A 26,826-nucleotide genomic window follows, 5' to 3' on the forward strand; every position below is an offset into this window, starting at 1 on the left:
CCAGGAAGACCGTCACCCAGGCCCTCGTCACCAGCCGGCTGGACTACGGCAACGCCCTCTACGCCGGTACCACCGCCAAGCTCCAGAAGAGACTCCAGAGGATCCAGAACGCCTCAGCCAGACTCATCCTCGACATCCCACGAACCAGCCACATCACCGGACACCTGAGAGACCTTCACTGGCTCCCCGTCAACAAAAGAATCACCTTCCGCCTCCTCACCCACGCACACAAAGCCCTACACGACCAAGGCCCGAGCTACCTCAACAGCCGGATCAACTTCTACGCTCCCAAACGCCACCTCCGATCAGCCAACCACGCCCTCGCCGCCGTCCCCCGCATCCGAAGAGCGACTACAGGAGGAAGGTCCTTCTCCTACCTGGCCGCCAAGACCTGGAACTCCCTCCCGACCGACCTGCGCCTGACCCAAGACCACCTCTCCTTCAGGAAGAAGCTGAAGACCTGGCTGTTCGAGCAGTAGCGGCCCCCCCCCCCCCCCCCCCCCCAGCGCCTTGAGACCCTACGGGTATGTAGCGCGCTCTATAAGTGTCACTGATTGATTGATTGATCGAGGTATACACACATAACAACAAGTTGGAGAGTAGGCTATACCGGAAATTCACCGCGGGAAACACAATACTACATGCAACCCAGCCCATCTGATACGGAGTATTCCGTATGGTGAGATGCTTAGGCTCAGGAGACTATGTAGTGAACCTGAGGAACTGAAGAAGGCTCAGGAAGCTAGTACACGTAGATTTTTGGAACGTGGGTACCATGCGAACACCATAAAACAGGCAATCCAGAAATCAATGACTAAAGACAGAAAGGAGTTGCTTGGTTGCAAAGATGTCTCGGCTGAGACACCTAGCATCCCAATGACAACAAGCAGCGTAGAGGTGAAAATAACTGAACCTTTTCGGATAATAATGGGATATTGCAATCAACACAGGGATGTGCGCAAAATTATAGACAAAAACTGGCCTATAGTCAGTACAGACCCTATCATTGGCCAGAACCTCCCCAAGAAGGCATCCATAACGTTCAGCAAAGCTCCAAATATTAGAGAGAGGGTAGTAGTGACATGTCCAGAGATAACTGACAGCACATCATGGTACAAAAACAATCAAGGGTTCTTCAAATGTAAGACCTGTAAGGCCTGCGTACATGCTGTCAACAAGCGAGTATACAGCGATGGCTTTAGTGAACGCGAACACCGAATCACTAAAGTACTTACGTGTAAGACGGAATACGCTGTATATATCCTGGAATGCCCTTGCAAACTTAAATATGTGGGGAGCACTAAGCTCCCCGTCCATAGAAGAATTTTGCAACATCTGAGGGCAATAACTACACAAGATAACACCTACCCGGTGGCGCGCCACTTCAAAACACACCACCAGAGCAATAACAAAGAACTGACATATTTTGTAGTGGTTGCCATTACAGCTAGCAGGAGAGGAGGCAATAGGGAGACCAAATTGCGCAAAATGGAGACCAACTATATATTAAAGTTCAATAGCAAACAGCCAGGGGGTTTGAACCTCACTGAAGACCTTTATACATGTCTGCATTAGAATGGTATATAACCTAGTTAGTGATCGGGTGACAAAATACTGAGGAAAACACATGAGATTTTACATATTGTATATAAATGAATTTATAATGCTTTTTGTATTGTTTTGTATTGTCTTATAATGAAAAATGTATTTTGGTATATTTTAGTATATTTATGATTTTAAGATCTGAAAACTGTTTATAAAAGTATATTTCACAGTATTATAGCCCGAGCTGATAACCAAAGTAGACTGTATGCAATAATAATGGTCTGTAAAAATTAATAACTTTTGAACGTGACATGAAGGTCATAACCATATCCCTGTGTAATGAATTGAAATAGTAAGGCTCGGAACACTCCATCATAAATGATAAAACCTTGATCAAATCAAGCCCATTAGTAAATAATAGCAAGGGAAGCTCAAAGATAAAATAATGAAATGTATTGTATAATAAGAGAGGAAGGGGACAATGTGAGCAGTAACAGAACTGAAGAAATGAAAGGATTTGAAATAAGAAGCTCAGTCCTACTCTGACAAACTATACATTTATTTAATATTTATTAGCACACAAAAGCACTTTACACGTATTGGGGAATGGGGTTAATTCACAGGGGAAGACCATTAATTTAACATTTGTGCAATACTTACAACTAAGGGATTTATCCCACAATTTTGAAAATGTGTAAATGAGTTGTAAATATGATTAGGGATTTAACCCAAGATTGTTTATCACAAATGTGCATATTTTTATTTTAAAGGCGGAACTAAGTACTGGCAAAGTTATTTCGAACCTGTATGTATAGGTACCATGTGCCTGTGACAAAGAGTCTTTACCCCCAGGTCCCTCCGTCCTCGACACCTTCATACTAACAAGTGGAGATAACCATCTCCAGACAGAAAAAAAAAACCAAGAGGAATGCTGGGACACTAATACTGCCCCTCCCCCCGGGAGTACATAAGCAGTACTTACCCAGCAGACCTCCTGTTCTTTTTTTCTGTCTTCGACAGAATGGACTGATGGATGCTGTTGATGCTGCTCCTGCACCTGCTCCTGCTGGGCTGGGGTGGCGTGCAGGTTCTTCTCTGCTCCCTCTGCCCTGCTGCCTGGCTTCGCGGGCAGTGGTGATGTTTCCTGGTGTGCCTGCCTCCTGGCCTGCCGGGCTTGCTGGGAGGCATGGCTTCTTCCTGGCTGGTATTCCGGATTCTTACCGGCCCTTTGCGGCTGGTGCGCCGCCTCCCGGTTGCTTCCGGGTCGCTGTGCGCGTCTCCCCGAGCTTGGCCGGGTGGGAGTCGCGCTGCGCTGGATGCTTGGAGTCCGGTGCCGGCTGTTTGTGTGGGGGCCTTGTTGGTGATGCTCTGGCCCCCGCTCCGGGTGAGTCCCGCTTTGCGGCTCTCTCTCTCTTACGTGCGGGTTCCTTCCTTATGTGCCTCGCTGGGTTGACTCCTGCTGGTTTCTTGTACACCGGTGGGGTGGGGGCCTTGTTCCTGGGGTTGGCCCCCGCTCCGGGTGTGTCCCGTTTCAGGGTCTTTTTTTCTTCTGTATGTTGTTTTCCTATCTTCGTAGGTGCGCTGCCACGGCGGGACGGAGATTGCAGTTTTGGTGCTGCTGTCGGCCTATGGGTGGTTCCTGCCCGTTTTCTTTCCGTTTGCTGCAACGGATTGCTGGCAGGCTGGCCTTCTGGTGACATGCCGAGTTTCTGAACGGAGACTCCTGGAGATGCCGGGGATTGCACCAGGGGCCTCATACATGGGATGCATGCGCTCTACCAGGCCTGGGTGTGGCTGAGCTGTACTGTGCGGAGGTTTGTGCCGGGATGTCCGAGGGCTATGTTTCTCCTGTGCATGTTTTCCTCCTAGGACAGGGTGATTCTACGCTGGAACTGGGTATCCATTTTGTATCCTGTTCTTTGCACATCGCTTTTCCTGCTCATGTCTACTGTTGCATGATGTTGGTGATGTCTGACTATCATGTTGGGGTCGTCTGCTGCGTTACTCTGTTTTATGTCCAGCCTGGCACTGATCATTGCAGGGTGTTGTGTTGCGGGCGTGGGTTGCTTTCTCCCTGTCTGTTTTTCAGCTGCTGTGTATCTTCATGTATGCCGCAGGTATGGAGTCGGACTGGTGCTGGGGCGCTCGTCCTCAGTCTAGGTGGTGCCGGGTTCGAGTCTAGGTTATGTCCCTGATACGTCCTGTGATTCTGGGCATTTCACTTGGTCTCCCTGAGCCGTCCTGGAGGGTTGTATGTCCTCGTGTATTACGTGGTGTGATGTGTGTCCCTCTTTCCCGGTCTCGCAATTTTCGAGTTGGGCATGGAGGTGTACGTGCTTATGTGTGGTGCTGTGGCTTTTTTGCTGGCTGCGCCCCATGTGCTCTCTGTTTGTTTTCTCCGAGGCATGTGTTCTTTGGGAGATGTGGGTGTCGCATCCCTTTGTTTCCGTTCCCTGCTGTGGTACCGTTGATGCGGGCTCCTGTTTTGTGGGGATTTGCGACTTGCTGTGTGGGTGCTGTGATGGACCTTCCAGTTCGACCCTCCTGCCTTCTGCTCCGCTAGGGCTGCCGGTTGGCGCCTTCTTCCTCTGTTGAATGTCCTGGGTGCAGTGCCTCGGCCTTGACCTGGTTTTGGTCTCTTTGCGATGGGGGCCTTGTTGTGGTGTTAGCCCCCGCTCTGGCTGTTTTTCGCCACCCCCTTTTTTGCTTCTTGGTGCTGCTTGGCGTTGGCCTGCGCCTTCTGCTCGTGGCCCGTGGGTTCGGGTCTGGCCCCGGCTGTCCTGCTGTCCGGCTGCTGCCTGTCCTGGGGTGTTGCCTGGCCTGCCTTCTGGAGTGCGTCTTTTTCATTTCTTCCTTGCCTCCGGCCCGCCCCGGGTCTTGCTGTTCTGCGGTGGTGGGCGTTCCGGGGGTCTTCTCCTGCTGGGTCTCTTCTTCAGGGGTGCCCCGGCTCTGGATGGCTCTATGGGCGTTTGCTCTTTCTGTTTGAGGGCTGTCTCGGGTTGGCGTGGGTTCTGGTCGACTCTGTGGTGGCTGTTTCCCTTCGCTGGCTCTGCCTTTGCTTGCTCCTGGGATTCCCTGTGTTGTTGGGGTTTTCCTGCCTGCTGGCTTGCCCCTTGCCCTCTGCTGCTCTTTTGGTATGGCTTCTCTCTTCTTCAGCGTCGGCTTGTTGGGGGTACGGTCTGTTCCCCGTCCGCTTCAGGCTCCCTGCCCCGCCTGCTGGTGGGTCGGTGTTTTCTGCTCCTTGGCCCGCTGCTTGCGTGGGGGGAAGGCCTGTTGGCTCCCCTGGTTCGGGTTGGCCTGCCGTGTTGTTCTCCCTTGCCTCCGCTGCGGTCTGGCTCTTGTGGCCTCTGTTCCGCTTGGGTGTCCTGGTTTTTCCCTTGCTGGCTTCTGTATGGATGGTGGGTGTCTGGGGCTCCTGGTTTTTGGCCTGGTTCCTCCCGTCCCCTGGACTGCACCTGGTTCCTGTTGTTACTTGCCTGCGCCGTGCCGGGGGCTCTTTGGGGTGATCTGTCCCCTGGGGTTCTGTTCCTCCCTGCCTGCGCTTGTTCTCGTCTGTTCCTTGCCGGGGGCTTGGTTGGGTGCCTGCCTGGGTCTTCCTGCAGCCTCCCTTTGCTCCGGCCTGTGGCTTCTGGTGTTGTCCGGGGGCCGTTTTTGTGTGCTTGGCTGGGCTGCTTGTGCGCTGGCTCCCCCTGTGCTTGCCTTTGGCTTGCTTCTTGGGTTTTCTGTCCGCCCCTCCTGTTTCTGCCATGGTGCCTGCCTGGTTTGTTCCTGGCTGGGGCCTCCTGGCTGCTGCCGTTTCCTGGGGTGCCTCCGGTTCTCCGGGTTGGTTTGCTGCCCCCGTGCTCCGCTGTCTGCGCGGTGTTTGTGTTTGGTTGGGCCGGGTTGGTGCCTGACTGGCCTCCTGGGGCTGCTGGATGCTGTCATCTCGCTGTGTAGTTCTGGTCTCGCCTGGTTCCCTTGGTGGGTGCCTGGCTGAGGTTTTTGGCTGGGGCGTGCCGCTCCTGCTTGTTGGGCTCCTTTTTGGGCTCTGCTTCCTGGCTGGTGTCCCTTTGGGTCCTGGCGGGGTGTTCTGCATTGGGGCCGCTTCATGGTGGTTCCTTCTGGGCCTTCTCATGCTGTTGGTTCTCTTCCCGGGCTTGTTTTTCCCGGTGTTGGGGGCCTGTGTGGGGTTCTGTGGCTATGGTTCTGCCGGCTTCCTGCTGGTTGTGTATGGCTTCGGGCTGTACCTTCTGGGTTGCGAGCTGTGCTGACCTTTTTGGCCTGCTCTGGGGGTTTGTTGCCGGCCTTTTCCGGGTTCTTTCCTGGTTCTGTGTTCCAGGCTTGCTCCTTCCTCCCTTGCTTTCCCGGGCTTTGTTCCCTGTGTGGGTCTGTTTGGCTGCCCCTCCCTCTCTGGTTGGGGTGCTGTTCTGTGGTGCTCGTGACTCTGCGGGTCCCTCCCTCCGGGCTGCGGGTTGTCTGTGGTTTCCTGCTGCTTGGTCCTCTGCTTTCCTTCGGGGTTAGCTTGGGCCTGCTGTTTCTCCTGCGTGGTCGGGTTGCTTGGCTCTGGTCCTGGCTTCCCGTTTCTGTTGGGGTTTGTTGGCCTCTTTTTGTGGTTTGCTTGGCTCCTCTCCGGCGTTGCTGGGTTGGGGCCTTGTGGTTGTGGTCTGGGTGCTGTGCTCCCTGGGCTTTCCGTTTCCCGCTGCTCCTGCCCTTGCTGCTTGCCTGGCCTGGGTGTGGGATTCCTGTGTCTTTTGGGCGCCTTCTTTGTGCTGCCCTCTGTGCCTCGTTGGCCGGCTGCTGGGGTTTCCCGGTTGCTCTGTGCTCCCCTCCTGCCTTATGTTCCATCCCTTTGGGGTTGGGGTTTTCGGGGCTTGTGGTTGGTTTCTCTGTTCCCGTCCTGGTTGAGTTTTCTTTGTTGCTGGTTTCCGGTCTTGTTGGCCTCTCCTTGTTTGGTGGGCTTTCGGCTGGGTTCTGGGGTTCCTTCCCATCCCTGTCTTTTGGGTCGGGTTCTAGGTCCTGTTCGGCTCCTGGGTGCTTGTTACCTACTGGGCCTCCGCGGTGGGGTTTCATCCTCGGTGCTCTTGGGCTTGAGTCCTTTCTTTTGGGAGTTTGGCCGTGTTTCTGGCCTGTGCTTCTCCTTCCTTTTAGGGCTGGGCGCTTGTGCCTGCACTCTGTTGTCCGTTCCTTCTTTGGCTTTCTTCCGGGTTGTCTCGTCTTCCTGGTGGGTCTGCCTAGCCCTGTGTGCCTTCCTGCTGGTTCTGGCCTGGGCGGTCTTCTCCGGTGGGTTGTTTTGGCTGGTCTTGGTGTCCTGGTCCTGGTCCAGGCCCCGGTTGCCGGTTTCTCGGGTTGGTGGCCTCCTTTCTTTGGGGCTCCGGTCCTTGTCCTTGCTGTCCTGTTCTAGGTTGCGGGCCGGCCTGTTCCTGCGGTCTTCCTTTCCTCCTTCTCGGTGCTCCCTTGGGTGGCTGCTTTTGTTGTGGTTTCCTGGGTGTGCTTATGCGTGCGGAAGGCCGGGTTTTCTGCTTTGGTATTCTCCACTTGTTAGTATGAAGGTGTCGAGGACGGAGGGACCTGGGGGTAATGTCCTATTACTTACCGGTAATCTTCATTACTCCGGGTCCCGTAGTCCTCGACACCTTCATGCGCCCCTCCCTCCCTCCCGGGCGGCCGGACTTCCTGTCTGGGCTTGTTAGTACAGGAGGTCTGCTGGGTAAGTACTGCTTATGTACTCCCGGGGGGAGGGGCAGTATTAGTGTCCCAGCATTCCTCTCGGTTTTTTTTTTCTGTCTGGAGATGGTTATCTCCACTTGTTAGTATGAAGGTGTCGAGGACTATGGGACCCGGAGTAATGAAGATTACCGGTAAGTAATAGGACATTCCTTTATATTCATGTTTAAGAATAGACCAATCACGAAACAGCACTGTGCACTTTAAAAACTCACGTAAAATGTGGTTACGCTGTCATGTGATCAAGGCTTCGTGCCGAAACGTTATGGCGACAGCTGAATAAAATCTAACCAGCATCTGAAATTCTGGTCCGTGTCTGTGTCCACAGCGTGATCGTAGTGAGAGCGATTGCGGGAGGAGACGGAGGTTGTCCGATATATATATATATATATATATATATATATATATATATATATATATATATATATATATATATATATATATATATATATTTAAAGTACGACTAAAATAAATAACATGAGTTATTATTACCTAAACTAATACAATAAAATGGTACAGAACACTGATCCATTAAATTAAAGGTGTATTATTTTATTAATTCAAATATATGTATTTTGTTTATAATTGCTATTCATAAAGCATACTCCCACTCAGAGTAACATTTGTATTTGCTGTATTAATATGTCTTACATTTTGTTAAAAATGATGTGTTGAATTAATGTAAAGTATTTTTATCTTTTCACAAAGTTTAAACATTTAATTACATTTTATATTATTTGTTTTAATATAGTTTTAAAACGTCATTAATTATTTATATTTTAACACTAGAAAAATATGTATAAATATTTTAAATAGAGAAATAACTTTATTTACTTAACATGAATTCCTATGGGGTGTTATTTCAAGTCATGTTTGCAAGATTTTCCATAGCTTGTGTTACAGTACCTGTGAGTGGCTATGTGTGCTACTTGACCTACTGGAAGGCTGGGCTGGTGTATATTTGCTATTTTTTAGAGACCTTTAAGACAGTAGTAACTTTAGAGGTGTAATTTGTGAATAGCAATGGCCTTACTCTTTTTTGGATGTGTGTTTTTAGTAGATGGGCCCTACCAAAATCACTCCTTTAATTTCCCAAAATGTCCTATTTTTTACAAACTCCCTCTTGTCATTTGCACATTTCCTATTTAAACATAGGAGTGTGTGTGAGGATCTCGCAAAATCTTGGCATGGAAAGGATAGAGGAGGCAGAAGTTTCCATCCGTAGGTTAGTGAATTGCATTTTCTAATATGATTCTTACTACTGTAGAACTACTTAAAGGGCTAATTGGTGAATAAACACCTTTGTTTATTATACATTTCAGTGCATGCTGCCTACACAGGCAACTGTAAATGTATTTTCCCAACAAGAAATCTGTATAAGCAATATATGAAGTGAATGGTACTACAAGAGGCTAAGCAATACATGACTGCTTCTTTGTGTTAGGATCTAGTATCAGCAAATCCGACTGTCAGCTACTAACAAACAGAAGTGAGCCAAATGCCCTCTACGATTCAGGCTCAGTGAGATGTTTGCTTGGTCCATACTGTATATGGCATACACAATTCTTAACGGTTAAGCGATAAGGAACGTTTCTAAAGAGAATTAAAAAATGTTAAAATTTTGTAATAGGAAACATCAAGGGGCTGAATAAGGATATGATGACCTGGATAGATACAGCAGTCTCACCTTTTCAAAATGTGTCTTAGATGCAGGACATCACACTGGGTATTACAAATGATATTTATTGGAATAAGAAATCGATTGTGTTTTCTTTATTAATAATACAGTTGTGCTCAGTAATATGTGGCTTTCTTTAACTTGTCGCGTTAGCATTGTAGCACCAGTGCACGTGTTACTTTGTCATTTTATTGTCTAGTTGTGGCACTCCGGGTGGAGCACACTCTTTCTGCACTTAGAACCACAAGGATTACATTGATAAAGATAAGACCACAGAAAGTTCAAAGAGGAGTTAATCTATCTCAGGGTCAACCGCCCTGATAGGAGGAGCAGACCTCTTGCACAACAACTCCAGGAAACCTATATCAGGTAGACAAGTTACCATTCAGCACACAGAGAGGGTTTGGCCTGGATATCTCTTGCGACATTCCGTTGTGGCAGAGGCTCATCTTGAACTAACCCCTTCCAACTCTCATCTATGTCAAGCACAAAAGGCAACATGTCAGAGCTCCAGTAATTTTTGGTGAAGTTCAGGGTTTCTCACTTCCCCAAGTGATTGTGTGCCTTCATACTAGTATTGCTTTATTCTTTAGCTATAATATATACTCTTTGTGGATACCGGGCTCCAGTGTTGTGTCTTTTCCTTCCAGAGGAATGAGTAACAGCATTATGCTGTTAGCAGTCTCGACACCTTGACCCTTGTGGCTTGCTCGTAACCCTTCCCTTTGTGGTGAAGGGTGTAATATGAGTTAGGCTGCACAAATAGAATGGAGATGGTGTTCCAGAATACTGGGATGCTGGTGTTTGGGTATCATGGTGAAGGTGTAATGTGACCAACTGGATTTCCATCATATTTTTCTCTCCTTATGTTATGGTTAGTAAAGCGTATTAATACAAAACAAGATAAATAGATACCAAAGATATGTACTTTTTATAAAACTTTGGTGATTTGTAAAATCATATACTGTGCATACTAATCTACAGAATAGCAGATGTCCAGGGATACGCTTAGTCCACCCTACGTACTCTACTCAATTTTTCATAATTCTCAAATGATTTGGAGTTAAGTTGGTGGAAATGTGCAAAAGTTCATTTTTAACCGAACATTATTTTCATGGCATACAAAATATTGTGTTTACGGAGAAACACTTACTAGTATAATATCTGGGTTTAATAATTCATGTCTGAGTTTGGTAATTGGCATATCTAGACGTGGTTTTCTAGGGTTGGGAAGGCCCTTCAAAAGGTATGTGATTACTCACAAATGTACCGCAACTTACTGGACTACCGATGATAGTGACATCCAGGTAAATACCTGCCCTTTCTCCTGACTAGCAGTAGAAAACCTGACACATAACAGAGGGCTGGCAGAGTACATTATGACTGCCAGCTAACCATAATTATATATTGTACACCTATCTCTCACACCTTCTCCTTCATCACACTGCAAGGCGCTCACAAAAAACACCAACATGCTTCCCTCACAGGACCACAACAAATAATGTACACCACCAATCACACACTCCCTTATGATGTAGCATGATACCAGTTTGAACTGCACTCTACAATGGTTTATGAAAAGCCATACAAATGGGTCAACACAATACATGCAATCAGCCGCGGCCCGTGGGGGGAGTTCGGTGGGGCAGGGAGGCGGTACGGGGAGGGGCAGGGTGGAGGGTGGTAAACAACAGAATATGGATAATTGCAGGTAAGTAAACAATTTAATACATAAAACGAATTTCGTAGCGCGTGCTGCATCACATTTTGTGATGCAGAGTGAGCATTTTAGGACTTTGGCCCGTAACCTTGTATGTATTACTTGTTTTATTAGGACAGCTTTTATCTAAGGTTTGTACACATGTGCTTTTATGGTTTTTAACCAATAATAGAGCTTTTTGTGACTGACTGATTATATATGTACATATATACATATATATGTATTATATATATATATATATATGTGTATATATATATATATATATGTATATATATAATACATAAATATATGTACATAGATACAAATATATACATATTTTTCACTAAAAAGTCAAAGGTTATGGGGACATTATAGTTAGGCTCAGATTTCAAACATACAAAGCCTGTAAAAATCAGCAGCTATAGCTACTTGAGCTATCTATAACTTACCAAAGTGATTGCACTCCTATCTATAACGTATGCACCCGCAATGCACTGTTTATAACTTCACATATTACATCACTCATGACATGGTCAGAGACATTACTTGTTAGACCAAGTGATTTCTGGTTGGCTAAAACGCATCAAAGCCAGACCGAAACATGTTCCTAAATAGGATGAGTATGACACACTTGTCCGTGAAACTGTGCACACCCTTGAATAGCTTGGCACAGAGCAGTCAGGCTTATCCTCAGGCAGCCGAGGCCCATGGAGGGAGTTCCATGGGGCAAAAAGGTGGGGTGGGGAGGGGCACGGTGAGGGGTGCTAAACACCGGAATATGGATAATGTGAAGTAAGTAAACAATTTAATAAATAAAACAAAATTTCGTAGCGCGCCCTGCATCTCAAAATGCGATGCAGGGTGAGCTACGAAATTCATTTCATTTATTAAATTGTTTACTTGCCTCACATTATCCATATTCCGGTGTTTAGCTCTCCCCACCCTGCCTCTCGCCCACCCCCCCTTTCTGCCCCATGGACCTCCCTCCACGGGCCGCAGCTGTCCTCAGGGTCAAAGTGTAAAGTATAGGCACAACACCACCCTCCCAACACACTGCTTACTCTACAAAAATATGCCACACCATATGTATAAAGCACTGGTCTTTGTATCACACACATATTGAAATCAGCACAACATACACATTGGGTATTTACTTTCCAGTTATATGCAATCTTACAACTCTTCCATTAGCAGCAGAATGGCATGAACATATATGCACTGTTCATAGGTATTCACAAAACACAGCATTCACAATATTGCGAACCCCATACAGTTGCGATGCTCAAGAAATCGCAGGTTTCGACTACGTCTCGTGACCCAGCCCCTAAGTCACTCAAATGGCACCAGCCAGCGATACACATTGTCCCTGCAAGTGACACTTTGATTAGATTATTGGGACCACCCAAAGTGGAAGGAGACAGTTACTGGGATTAGTCCATCCAGATTAGTTCTCCAGGCACGCAGCGGCATCTTCACAAGTGCGGGATCACTACCCCCATCCCATGGGGAAAAGACTGTGACAGCAAAAGCCGGCACACTTCCAAATGGGGAAATGTTCCCCCTCCGGCCAAGGTGCAGTATGAAGTTGCTCTAGGCAGCCAGCCGTGGTACCCACAAGGCACTATAAGACACTTTCAGTCCAGTTACGACATTCCCCACAACAAAGTATCTTGTGGCATTGGTCCGGAGAGAGGGATTCAGCGGCCTCAGATGGAGGCCACAATGTCAGGCACCGTCGTTCTCCCGATCTGGAGGTAGGAGACAGTCTAGGCTTCCAGCTCAGGTCCCACAGACTTGGAAAACATCCCCCAACACCCCTCAGACACAACACATTACAGAGTACAAGCTAGCACAGGTTTCTGGTTGCAAGCACAGGTCCCTCAGACTCAGCAAACTTCCCCCACATTTCTCGAACTCCTCATGTTTCGGCAACCCAAGTGGGCCACTGATCTCTATAAGTATACTCATCTGGACAGTGTGATTACATCAGGACTGCCCTTCTCCCAACTGACGATCAGTCCATAGATTTCACAGCACCCTGCATGGTCCTTACAATCTTGATGAAATGGGAGATCCTTTCTGTCTCTGAGATCTCATGGACAGGGGGCCACCCAACCAACCCTTCAAGAGTTCTCAGAGACCCAGGCCATGATAGTTGGCAATTAGCTGCAGGCCAGCAACTTCCAGGCAAAAATCCACCAAGTGATCATCCTCTACTGTAACGCGGCAAGCCCCTGGCCACCACAAGTCTGCAGATAATCCAGTAATACAAGTCCCCCATGGCAATGTCCCAGCATCAAACCAGAACAGTATGGTTCCAATTCCAAAAGAACCCCAGTAGTTATACACACAATGGCCTTTGAAGATGAGATCAGTTCATAAGGTCACCTTTGAAATGCACGGACCATCTCTAAATGTTGTCCTATCAGCCATCCTACCCCGGGAGACTTGATCAATATCTTTTGTGGGGCCAACACCCTGCCCCTTGGAATGCAGGTGTTAATTCCACCCCATGTATCTGTCCCACAAAGGCCCCTCAGAGTCAGAGGTCTGCCATTTCCCTTAAGCCCCTAGTTTATGTTCTTCTATCGCAAATGTACATATGTGGATTGGAGACAGGCTGACAAGCATACAGAGCCACAAGCACAAAAATGACCTCTTTCGCAAAGTAAAGTTGAACCCACTGAAACCACTGGAGAGGATTTGCCATTACTAACTCATCAATATAAAACATTATACTGCCACTCTTCTGCATGTAGGAAATAAGCTCAATATCCTTACCACAGATCCCTCAAGTCATCCCAATGCAAGAAGCAGGCCCTACCATAGCAAGCACACCATCCGGTGCCATTCGCTACCAGGGCATATAGCATACCTACGCACATGCTCCATCTCTCCCGACACCACACCTAGCCCCAGGGACTACTCTGATGTTGTGAAAGACATGCAGGATCTTGGCAAGTAGCTTTTTAAATGCCAAGCTGAGCAACAGTAACCTTTAAACACAGGCCCCGCCATGGCAAACCTGTGGCACATTTGAAGAGATGAGTCTTGGGTGGCACATCCACTGCTGCAAGCCCACGGAGGTGGATTTGAGTTACATGCCCTAGGTATATGTGTTATGCCTAGACAAGGGACCTACACCTAACTCAAATCAGCCAATTATGTATACACCAATCACCAGGATGAATATGACAAGCACTGTTCTTGGGTACTGAATAGCAGTATCAAAGCGTTCAAAGTCCTATGTGAGGAGAAAAACAAGGTCCAAACAGGAGGTCAAAAACCACAAAGGTCAGGGGAGACCATTACAAAAGATGCCAGGTCTAACATCACGGATGACATCGCTGATGACATCTCAAATGACATCACTGTTTACATCATCCAGTGAGAGTGAGTATTTTGTAAACGTTTCTGAGACTTAAAGATATATACTAAGCTACTGCATAAGTTACATTACCATTCTTTTTGTACTACTGAGTGACACTGTTTCTAATACATGTCATCGGAGTGGCTGTGTGACTGTATACATGTGAGAATGGCTGTGTGAGTGGCTGTATGGGTGAATAAGTTAAAGTATGACTATTTGTATGGATGAGTGAGTGGCTGTATTGGTGAGTGAGTTGGCGTGTGAATGGCTATATGGCAAAGTAAGTGGGTGCGGTGCGTCAGTGGCTTTATAGGTGGGTGAGTGGGTGTGTGACAGATGCTGCATCAGTGACTAAGTAGCAGTATGGGGTGAGTGGCTGTGTGAGTAGTTCTGTAGAGGATGTCATCAGTGATGTAATTTGAGATATCATCAGCAATGTTATCAGTGATTTCACTGAACATGTCATGAGTTATGTAATATGGGTGATCGTCAGCAGTGAATTATGGGGATGTAGGTTATAGTTAGCTCAGGCACCTATAACTGCTGAATTTCACTTGTTTTGTACAATTGAAATCTGAGCCTAACAATAACATCACTGTAACCTATAGTATTCAGTGAGTTTTCATGGTTTTGGTATGAATTTCCTAACTATAACTTTCCTGTAGCCTCTGGGATTTTTTGGTGAATTTCAAAGTTTTTTAAATTTTATTTCCTAACCTAACCTGTAACCTTTAAGAGTGGGTGTGTGAGTGGCTGTATGGGTGTTTGAGTGGGTATATAAGTGGCTGTATGGGTGTGTGAGTGGCTGTATGGGTCTGTAAGTGGGTATGTGAGTGGTTTTGTGGGTGTGTGAGTTGCTGTATTGGTGTTTGAGTGGGTCTATAGGTGGTTTTGTGGGTGTGTGAGTGGCTATATGTCAGTGAGTGTATGTATGTGTGTGTGGCTCTATGGGTCTGTGAGTGGGCATCTGAGGGGCTGTCTGGGTTTGTTGTTCAGTGTGTGAGTGGTTTTGCATGGGTATGTGAGTGGCTGTGTGGGTAATGACTGGGTGTGAGAGTGGTTGTATGGATCTCTGAATGGGTGCGTAAGTGTCCGTATTTGTGTATGAATGGGTGTGTAAGTGTCTGTATGGGTGTATGAGTAGGTGTGTGAGTAGTTTTGAGGGTGTGTGAGTGTATTTGTGAGTCAGTGAGTGGGCGTGTCAGTGGCTGTATGGCTCTGTGAGAGAGTGGATGTGGGAGTGCCTCTCTAGGTGTTATAGTGGGTGTGACAGCATCTGTCTGGGTGTGTGACTGGGTGTGAGAGTGTCTGTTTAAGTGTCACAGTGGGTGTAAGAGTGGTCAGTCAGAGTGGGTGTATGATTATATATATATATATATATATATATATATATATATATATATATATATATATATATATAAAATGAAAATATAAATATATATATATATATATAAAATCATACACCCACTCTGACTGACCACTCTTACACCCACTGTGACACTTAAACAGACACTCTCACACCCAGTCACACACCCAGACAGATGCTGTCACACCCACTATAACACCTAGAGAGGCATATATATATAGATTGACAAGTCGACTCGGAAATGTTTCCAAAAATTCGACAGTGGACCCAAATTTTCAAAGGCGCAATTTTATTCGTGCATGAAACCCCGCACCTAAGCCATGATGCGTTTCGGGCCTCCTTGGCCCTTGATCACATGATATATATATATATATATATCTTTTTTTATTTGCAGTGAGATACTTAATGGCTTTACACAAGGGGCCACGCTGAGCCTTGCGATGGCTCAGTGGATCTTGCGAGTGACCAAAAAACATTTTCAGGCATATCACTGCCCATTAAACATGCTTTCACCTCATTTATTTCATACACAATTGGTCAGGAAAGCTCTCACATAAACCCTTCAATTAGTATGCAAGCAGCTTGTCCCGGGGACCATTTCCTGAAACATAAAATGGTGAATTTCTGTCAAGGTGTGGACAGTCAATCAGGACACTGCTTTGAAACATGGAGCTCAGATTCCACCTGGACGGATAATTAGAGTGGCTGCATCCCGAGGTATATGAATTTGGTTTCAATTAATATTTACACCACATTACAAAAGGCAAGGATTCTGTTTCTGTTTCAGCCACATTTCTTCTACTTCCATTTAGTAGTTCAGGCTGTAGTCTTGTGAAAAATCATTATATGAAATTGTATGGGGATAACTCATTTTGGTACCCCACTTTTTCTTGGCCCCACTTGACGGATCACCTTGAAAGTTTCAAAACAGCAGCTGAACTGAGTGTCATCCAAATTTTGAAAAATTCATGAAGACTCTTTAAGCTGCACCAAATTTATTCGCTCACAAAAAACACTTTTACTATGGAAACTAGGTCCTACATATAAGTGTTTAATGATGACTGCCAAAAAAGTGAAATATATACATATATTCACTGAAATAAATCAATGAGTAGCTGTGTTGGTGAATGAGTGGCTGGGTGAGTGAATGTATTGGTGAGTGAGCGGGTGTGTAGGTGGCTCTATGGGTGAGTGAGTGGCTCTGCAAGTGGCTGTATTTAGGCTCTGCCACCTTGATGACGATTCAGGCCACAATATTGTGTTTGCTTAAATACATGAAGTGAAGTACCTTGAACATAGAAAACACAGTGCCCCAAGATACAAACATGGACACAATCTTATAATATCACGTTCAACTCTTCATAGCATTGCTATCAATCACAAGTATAATACAGCTACAGAATTCTTAATGGGATTAAACATTTTCCCAATTCATTAAGCTGTCATGTACACATAATTTGATGGTGAGTGGCAAAGTTCTTAATTCATGACTAGCAAGGAATTTACCAGTTCATACAACACTAAGGACTACAACTAAAAGCAAGTATTGCTTATATCCAATGGAACCCCCTCAATGAGCTCAATTAATGATTCTTAAAATATAGAAATATTAGCATTTCTATAGAGCCATCAAAGATAAATATTATCAGGGCTGATGCTCGAAGAAATCATCACACAGTCCACACAATTCCACCCCAGTGGGCTAATCTATGAAATTTAAACTCTCATGCCTTCCATAAGCAAGTAAATCAAATGAAAATGTTCCACTCTTATTCCAAAAATAAGCCTGTTTGATTCTTAAGTCTCAAATACTAGCCACCCAGGCAGTGTTTATGAAAAACATTTTGTTAAAATGTTATGAAAAACATACAGCAGCATTAAAATTAACTAGAACAGCAGCAGTTCACAAAAGAACATACATTTCCTCATCAATATTAAGTCCCTGTGGTTACCCAAAATCCATTAAAAAAATATAGCATGACTCTAGCTTTCTTAACTCTGTTTTCCTTTCTCCTCCTCTGGCCTTTCTCAGTACATTGTCAATTACACTTTACATGAATATGTACATACCGAAAATGTTGAGAAGCAAATATTTTGTTTCATTTTCACCCCACAGTTTGATGTAATCTTCGTTCTTCTCTCTTAAGGGCCACTTGAGGACAGCATAGAGGATGAAGAGGAAGACTGCCTATCTGAGGACATTGATATGGTCCCTAAAGATGAATTTCCTTCAGAGGACAATTTCTCAACAGACTTTGAACCAGAGAACATTAGCTGTGAGGAAGTGGACTACTTGTGCAATAAAGGTAATTAATTTAGCTGCTGCATGCATCGTTCTGTTTCTACCCCAAATTCATATGCATACGAATTTTTGAAAGGTTCTGTGAAGCTGAATCAACATTGAAATCATAATGCAATGGTTCATAAAGTTGTTGAATGGAGGTCCTAATTTCCTTTTTTAGGTCTGCCCTAGAAATAGCTTTATTTGTGGTGGTAACCAAAAGCATATAGCATGAAGCATGCTTGCAAAATAAAGAAATGTTAAACATGGTAGGCTTGCAAAGGATAGACCAGTTGATTTTTCTAATACTTATTGATTGGCCTATAATAATCAAATGATGTACAAATTTGATCATCAAGTTATCACAATTCTCATATTTTATGCTGGGCATAACTTGCATATTTATATGCTTTCTGTAGAAATTCTCCCTAAGCAAATTCAAACTTATATATTATTACATGTACTTTGTTTGATTAAAGAACAAGTCATGAAACAAAGACAATGTCATTCCTATTGAACATGTGAATCCTTATACACCATACAAAACCCTGACACAACAATAAAAAGAAGATCAATCTTGATTTGTAATTTTACCTTTGTATTGGGCAGTTCTTTTCCTCAGTAAGATACTCCTCAATCTGATTCCAAGTAAAGCCAGCCTTCCCCTTCCTTTCTATGCTGCAGCATTTCTTTCCCCCTGATCCTTGTAGTAAATTATCTAGCTAGATACACCAGCTTAACTCTGAGATAGTACTGTACTGTCTTTCGCATAGGCAAATATTTTAGGCATTGTGGTAAACTAATATTCCCAGTAAAGCGATACAAAAGAGGGTGATGGACGGAGCATTTGAACAAATCAAACACTCACCCCCAGTCAACTGATCTGGGTTTAATCCATCACCATTCTTTAGCTCAATCAGCCACCCCAGTTCAGACATGGCCATATGCAATCAGTCTGACCCTGTGCCTCATGGGAACAGTCCAGCCCGAACTGCCAAGCCATGTCTTCCCTGGACCGGAAACAAGCATCCTGGGACCTGTTTCAGATTCATAATCCTCATCAGCCAGGCTATCTTGAATCCAGTGGCCAAGTGAGCAAGGGACTCATGCCTGAGCATACCCTGCCAACTTAGGGCAAACAAAGCGATACAAAAGGGGGTGATGGATGGAGCGTTTGAACAAATCAAACACTCACCCCCAATCAACTGATCTGAGTTTAATCCATCACCATTCTTTAGCTCAATCAGCCACCCCAGTTCAGACATGGCCATATGCAATCAGTCTGACCCTGTGCCTCTTGGGAACAGTCCAGCCCGAACTGCCAAGCCATGTCTTCCCTGGACTGGAAACAAGCATCCTGGGACCGGTTTCGGATTCAAAATCCTCATCAGCCAGGCTATCTTGAATCCAGTGGCCAAGTGAGCAAGGGACTCACGTCTGAGCATACCCTGCCAACTTAGGGCGAACAAAGCGATACAAAAGTGGGTGATGGACAGAGCGTTTGAACAAATCAAACACTCAACCTCAGTCAACTGATCTGGGTTTAATCCATCACCATTCTTTAGCTCACTCAGCCACCCCAGTTCAGAAATGGCCATATGCAAATGAGTCTGACCCTGTGCCTCATGGGTACAGTCCAGCCCGAACTGCCAAGCCATGTCTTCCCTAGACCGGAAACAAGCATCCTGGAACAGGTTTCGGATTCCTAATCCTCATCAGCCAGGCTATCTTGAATCCAGTGGACAAGTGAGCAAGGGACTCACGTCTGAGCATACCCTGCCAACTTAGGGCGAACAAAGCGATACAAAAGGGGGTAAGCCAGAGGTTTTGGCCATTACAATATGGTGTGACCCAAGACCTACCTGGGAGGTCAAATCTAGTTTTGCTACTGCAGTTAAGCCATCTATATGTATGCAATCATTCTGGTGTGTAAAGTAAATGAAACATACAGACATATTGCGTGTGTTTCATATTTGTTTGACTGAATAACTTACACACAGTTATGCTCAGCTGTTTCTATTGGGATGGCAAGACATTAACCCTGGATTCCTTTTCTCATACCTATCATATATGATCTGTCTCGATCTAATCAAATGAGCTTAAAACATGCTGTTCTAAGGCTTCCGGTCATCACTGCAAAGGGTACTGCTCTGAGACAGTGTATATTATATTGATTGTACCCCTCATATAACATCCAGAGTGCTGTATCAGTCATACTGTACCTGTGCACAATCAGTATACAACTTGCAGTTCCATCAGGCACTGATAAGGCAATCCACCTACTGAGAGGCATATTTCTTACCTAACAATTGGTACATCCACTCCCAAGAAACCCCCCATACTCGATTTGAAGGAGTGATTTTAGAATATTCCGCAGCAGAGCCAGACCAGCAAGCCCGGCAGCAGTGCCTAGCTTCATAACTATACACGCTATCAAGATATCAAAAGGAGTTTTGGGGTTCTATGGAGATGAGGAAGTCCATGCCTGCATTTCCGATAAAGTTATCATTTGCCCCTTCCCCCTCACAGTCCCACTCCTATGTTTTGTAAAATATCCATTACTCCCTCCGCATCATACAATCTATATGTACTTCAATGGCCTCTTTACTCCTTCTCATGTTCAGTCACTACAGAATCAGCATTTTTCATGCAAATACAAATACATGAATGCTCTCCTGGGAGGAGCAGGTTCTGGAATACTTTGAACATAGTGTAGAAGGGCTCAGTGACAATTTTTTATCATAGACATTTCTCTGAAAACCAAAACACTGCTTACATTCATTAATTTCTTTGTTTTGGTATCGGTGTGTGGTACTATATAAAATGGTAACGTTGAATTAGACTCTTTCGTAGGTATGCTTGAAATTCTCTCCATCTTTCAGAAATGTACCCATTTTAGGGTCAGATTGACTACTTTTTTTCAGAAGTAGATGTGCTTTGCCTAGTTATGAAGTAAGTCAGAAGCAAGTCACACCTTTTCACAGTAAACTGTTTAGAATTGACCTTGGTGCTGTTACCTTGGATAATTGTTAGAATGCTTAAAACTACTTTTACAATGACATATTGTAGACCAGTGGTTCTCAACCTGTGGTCCAGGGACCCCAGAGGGCCCACAAAGCCTACTGAGGTGTTCAACAACTGCTTAGGAAATGGAATAATATTAACATAATTTTAAAAGTGTATTCAAATAAAGAAGCACATGTAAAATTTAAAATGATAAAACGTTCTGTAAATATGAAGGTTTTTGAAATCGTAGGCTAAATGTTAAGTTGGTATCTTCAGATTACTTTGTGGAATAGTGCAAGTGCATCAAACAGAATATAGTATTGATTATGGGTTGCCTTAATTGAATTTAAAAAAGCTCCAACTCTCCCATTAAAATTAAAATGTTGATTTATTTTTTATATTTGTTTGTCTATGAAAATATTTCAGTAATTGTGTACTGTTTTGTTGCTCAAATCATCAAACGTTCTTAGGCCAGGCTCCCCGGATTCCAATCATTATTCAGCGGTGGTCCTTGAACTGCAGTAATGATTAAGTGGTGGTCCACAGAAGTCAAAAGATTAAGAACCAGTTTTGCAGGCCATACTAATTCTATTTTTACCCCTGACTCACCTCAGAATATATACTTCTATTTACTTCAAGCAGTGTTTTCGCTTCTTTCTCACATGGGTAACATTAATGATGTGCTATTGTCTAGGGTTTTCCAGTTGCCATTACTTTTTTATCTGTATTCCCATACTCCGAATAAAATAAAAGATATTTGTACTTCTATTTCACCCTTGATTAAATGAGTCTGCCCTTTTGCTCAGCTTTTACTGACACAAAGTTACATATGCTGCTTTCATGGGTATATTTGTAGCCACTTTGATGCGTTTCTCCAATGTGAAAAAGCATATGAGTAGATGAATAGCTAACAGTATGTCCTTTATGGAAATAGGAAATGAAACCACTTTGAGAAATGTCTCAGCAGTCCATTCACCTTTGCAGGCGGTGTGCTAGAAAGACTGGGCCAGAGATGGATGTAAGGGGGGTGTTGGATACAAATGTGTGGAGCGTCCCTCCTGCTCTTAACAGAAAATAGCTAAGGAAAAACTGGGCTATGTGGTGTCACTGAAGATCACTCAAGTGCTCTCTGGTATTAGTTGCCACTTTTAGGACAAGGTTAGAGATGCTAGTCACTTCGTTATGGAATGAGATGTCATCGATGGAGAGTGCGGAGGGCAACCCCTCAAGAGGATGAAACACCCTAGTCAATGTGGATGGAGAAAGTAATGCTGGTGCTTAGTCAAACGGAAGATTATGCACAGACATCACTGAGGAAATGAGGAATCAGGTGCTTCACGGATGTGCTGTGGTACAAGCAGAAACAGGCAACGCACAAGTTAAAAACAGTGTCACTGAAGGGGACAAAACCTGGCACAATCTCGCAAACATAAAAAAAGAAAAAAGGGACAGGGATAACTTTCACATTGAGTAGAAGTAAATTGGCTAATATTAACCCCCTTTGCTTGCAATATTATTATTTTATAATTAGCCAGCAAGTTGTCACAGTCAGTTAAACGCTCTCCACTAACAAATGCCATGATCTGCAGTTTGGAATCTGGCAAAACTTGCTCAGGCTTTCATCTTTCTGTGGTTGGTAACTTGAATACCATTCTCAACATATGATATCCTACGTTGTTTTTAAATGACAGATGTGTAAAATCAAGTATTATATAAACACATATTCTTATGTACTATTCATAATAGTTGTTGTTCCTCAAAGTCCGATTAACAATCTAGATCTATAGGAACCAATTATTCGCTAGGGCTTGTAATTTACCGTATTAAACATTCAAACGACCACCGACAAAGGTTCCCAAATTAGCACGGCCAGAAGAAGAAACCATCACAAACATTCTTGGCATGTAGTAGCTGCGGACTACTGAAACTCAAGCCAATCAGTATTTGGGATTTCTTTCCTAACTTAATTAGTAAAAAATGTCTGTTTTTATGAGGCCTCGGGTCAATCCCAAAAGGCCCTAGTGTAATATGAGCTTGGAAAGATGAGGGGGTCATGTCATCATCGGTTTATCAGATCTTCGGCGGGGCCTCTTCCATAGTGTGCTGTAATGAGAATACGAAGAGGTAGTTAGAATACAATATTACAAATGTTCAATGCATGAAATGGCAAACCTTTGTGTTGTATTTGGAAATCTGGAAAACAAAGGAATCAATAGTGAGAAATGAAATGCAAAATGAAAATAAAATAAGAAACAGTTTTCCTTAACGTTGTACTAACAAGTAAAACCTAAAACTCTTTGAAATTTTGGTTGCATTATTGGGTTGTGTATGGTATGTAAAGAAATATAATAAAGAATTAAATGCCGCTGATTAATACGTAAAGTTATTTAAGGCATGATTTTCAAACATTCCGCTTTAACCATTAACTCAGATGAGAAAATGTGCAGCTATGTAGAATAAACACGGGTGACCTGAGTGTTTCAAATGCTCCTGTCTGTAAATTTGCTGGATACACTTTCCTAAAAACCAATGTAACACACCAAATCAGCATTGTGGAGGCTCTTTGTCAAAGTGGTATCTAATACCAGGTCTATACATGAAATAGAGCTCAAATAAAAATTTAACATATATCCTATTTAACCTATTTTATTTGTCGGAATGCCCTTCACGTCCAAATTCCAAAGTGGTTGCCAAAATTGAGAAATACACATGCGTTACACAGGGGCAGCCACTTCCAAGAATAACCAGGACAAGCAACAGGTTTAAGCTTAGACACACAGAACAACACAATAATATTTTCTTTTGATATGATGAGGATATCTGGTTCCATTTCTGCTCTTACCACGTGATTCACGTAACATTCTCATCTATTTTTACCTTTTACATTGTTCAGAAAGATTTGGACATATGTGTGAGGTGGTGTTTTTCAACTGCCCCTGCAAATAATAACGAATAGCTTGGAGGGACCCATGTTCTTTTGGTTAAGATGTTGGGACACATATGTGTATTTATCATGTATGTATGTATTTATGTCCGAATGTCTGAGCAAGTGTGTGTATGTGTAAACATGCAAGCATAACTGTAAGGATCCACCCATAAGTGGGATGCTTATATGCATGTTTGTATCCATGTTTTTGTCTACATACCAGTTTACGTGCATAGATACATACATGGATGTATGTTTGCGGATATGAGTACAGAAACATTTTTGTGTGTGTGTTTATGTAACTTTTTGTTCATACCAGAGTGGGTGCACAAATACATGAATGTGTGCATATATGTATGTACGTGTATATATGTGCATGTGTCTGTGTTCATGTATGTGTGTGTACAAATGCATGTTTCTTTGTGTGTGCATGTATTTTTGTTGGTACAGGATCATGTGTGTGCATTTGTGTGTGAGTGTGTGTAAGTATGTACAGGTGTATGTTTCGGTGTGGGTGTGATTATGTATGTTTTTTCTTCATACCCAAGTGTGTCCATAGATGCAAGCATGTATGAATATTTGTGCATGCGTGTATGTGTGTGCAAGTGTTTGTCTGTGTACAAGTGCATGTTTGTATGTGTATGTTTTTGTGTACTGGACCATGTTTGTGTTTTTGTGTGTCTTTGTGTGAAGAGATTCTGAAGAATGATCTAATTTGGTTGGAAAGATGATTTTTAAGAAGGTGGTTAGAACCTTTCTAGATAAGGAAAGTTTTGAGTGATTATTTCGAGTGGATTCCCAGCAGTCGGTGGCTTAAAGCAGAACTGGTTGCCGTGGGTTTGCTGTGCTGTGCTCCCTCACACACCCGGGCAGGTCCCCACTGCAGCAGTGACAGATGAGCGCTCTTCAGAGGACTTCTGACAGCTGAAGCTGAATCAAAGAGTGACTTAGTAGAGAGTGAGACAAACCTTTGCGGGGAACGTTTCTCTCCATCTTTCCCTTCCCAGGATTTATTTGGTGAAACCAAGGCATCTCCTCACATCCCACTGACGTTTCAAGGATGTGCTCTGGTTGTGGAGTTCAAAGGGAAAAAACGGCACAGAAAAGCCAATATGACTTTGTTGCTTACCTTGCTGGAGGAGCTGTTTGTACAAATCGCCTATAAGCTCATTGACCCGCTTCTTTAACTCCTTGTTTTCTCTGGATTTGGCCGGAGTGCAGACACTGATAGAGTTCTGATAGCGCTGATTGAAGCGCCTCGGGCTTTGCTGAGCCCCCTGTACCCCAGGCAGCGCATTATCTGTCCCCGGCAATGCTTTGCATTTACCATAGTCTCTGTACCCTTCCCCTCTGGTGTGCACATTTCTGTTATTTTATCAAGTGCACAGGAATGAATAAAACAGCATTTGTTAGAAAGAAAATAACACCTGCCTCCTCCCAATTTTCTAAATGTGTGCCCCTCTTATGATGAAACAAAGTCTGTTTTTCATACATTTGAGAGGTTTCTTTCAGCACTTTGTGGCATGATTTCGCTGGAGGTGCAGAAGCAGCAAACTGTCGCTCTTTAGCAAAGCAGGAAGCAGGGATTCAAGCGGAAGACCGCATTCCTTACTTCAACCTAAAGAACGGGCACTGGCTGCTGTAATGTAGGTGGGTGGGCTTGTGTAGTGCATGTCTAATAACTGGTGAGAATTACATTAATGAACAGTAATTTAAATGGCTACACTTCTGCTTTTTAAAACAAGAGAATCAGATTCTAATCCTAGCTTCACATCTTAACAAAACATTGTGTGATTCGAGGCAAATTATTTCCTGTTTCTATGTCTGAAGTTATATAAAAAAAAATGTGTAATCTAAACCCGTAAAAACAAATGTGCGTAATTCTGTATTACGGTTACAATTATATAGTGCAGTTTTCTGTATCTTTTTCTCAATTATATGGTCCCCTTACGAAATTCTGGTCAGAACAGTGTCAGATGTCTAGAAAAAAATGTGAAATGGCACGTTTTAGGCTAGGGAAAAGGGTATTCACATTCCACCCGAATAGAATAAAACCGAGACAATGTATCCAGAAAGGTCTCATTTATTAAATGAAATTAATGTTAACCAGGCCATTCATCCGTGGCATGCAAACGTCATAAAAAACTATCTGGGATTTCCTACACACACATACTGCTTCAGAGCGCCAGGTGGAAGAAAGGGCAAAAAAGAGGAATACAATAATTGTGTACCTTCACTGTACAATTTCTGTATTACAGGCCATAGCCTATGCATTGCGTGGTCCTGTATCTCTCCAGAGTGGTGGTCTTTGGCTCAATTTACTGCATTACCCTTGTAGTCCTGGTACCTGCTCTTTTACCCAGCATGGTGAGGTGTAAAATAATGGTTTCCACCTCTCTTCTGAACCTGTAGTTGGCTGGTTGCAGTTCAAGCTGCACTTAGCTTTTTCCATGGTACTGGTGACCTGTAGATTTTAGACACTAAGATTTTGCCTCTGAAGCCTTTTTAGATCTCCACAGCAATGACAGTACGAGCTATCAGGTTCCAAAAGCTCTATTGTGGGCCTACAAATAACTTACAATGGACTTAGATTAAGCCTATTGCTTACCTTTGGTTGGCTTTATTGTCACTCTCAGTTGCTTGCCTCTTTTTTCAATGGCTCGCCTTCCTCTACTTGTGTTTGTCCCTCCCCTGGAGCATGGCCTCATCCCAATCCTTTTGATTGACTAACTTGTATACTTCCTCTGCTGACTCTTTATTAAACTACTTTTTTCTTTTTGTTCAAGCATTTCATGAGAGTGCATGTCTTTTCCAGCTCTCTCCCTCATGTGCTTCTACACCATGTTACATGTTACTCCCTCCATCATGTGCTGCTCTCTCTATACCTCTTGTGCTTCTTCTTCTCTCTCTCAAATGTGTGCTGCTTTCCCTCTCAGCCCTCCCGCCTCTATTTTTAATTCCCCTACCTACTTCCAATTGTTTCCACCCTCCTGCCCACTTCACGGTTGAGCTCAAATATTTTTTTTATTTTTTTCGGGGGGGGGTAGTTGGCTGTTGAAATGCTCTGCGGTGCAAAATGTGCCTTTGTGTTAAAAACCCATTTTTTAAAAATTTTCCAATCAAAGTGACGTCTGCCATCTCTGCTTGATAAATGAAAAATAAACAGAGATAATGCCGGTCACTCATCGTGCATGTGCATGTGCACACCTGTGTTATCATACATACACACACATAATTCATCATGCATTCGTG

The 26,826-nt window shown here is 44.0% G+C and overlaps 1 protein-coding gene across 1 annotated transcript in view; it reads left to right on the plus strand.

Moving 5' to 3' along the window:
* ZFPM2 (zinc finger protein, FOG family member 2) overlaps positions 1-26,826 on the plus strand; it is a 604,418-nt gene that overhangs the window by 121,605 nt on the left and 455,987 nt on the right. Inside the window, exon 2 of the mRNA XM_086966105.1 lies at positions 17,509-17,667. Coding sequence (XP_086822231.1) covers positions 17,509-17,667 — 159 coding nt within the window. The remainder of the gene's footprint in view (positions 1-17,508; positions 17,668-26,826) is intronic.

This window comes from Lissotriton vulgaris, chromosome 4_1, assembly GCF_964263255.1.
Source record: "Lissotriton vulgaris chromosome 4_1, aLisVul1.2, whole genome shotgun sequence".
NCBI classification, from domain to species: domain Eukaryota; kingdom Metazoa; phylum Chordata; class Amphibia; order Caudata; family Salamandridae; genus Lissotriton; species Lissotriton vulgaris.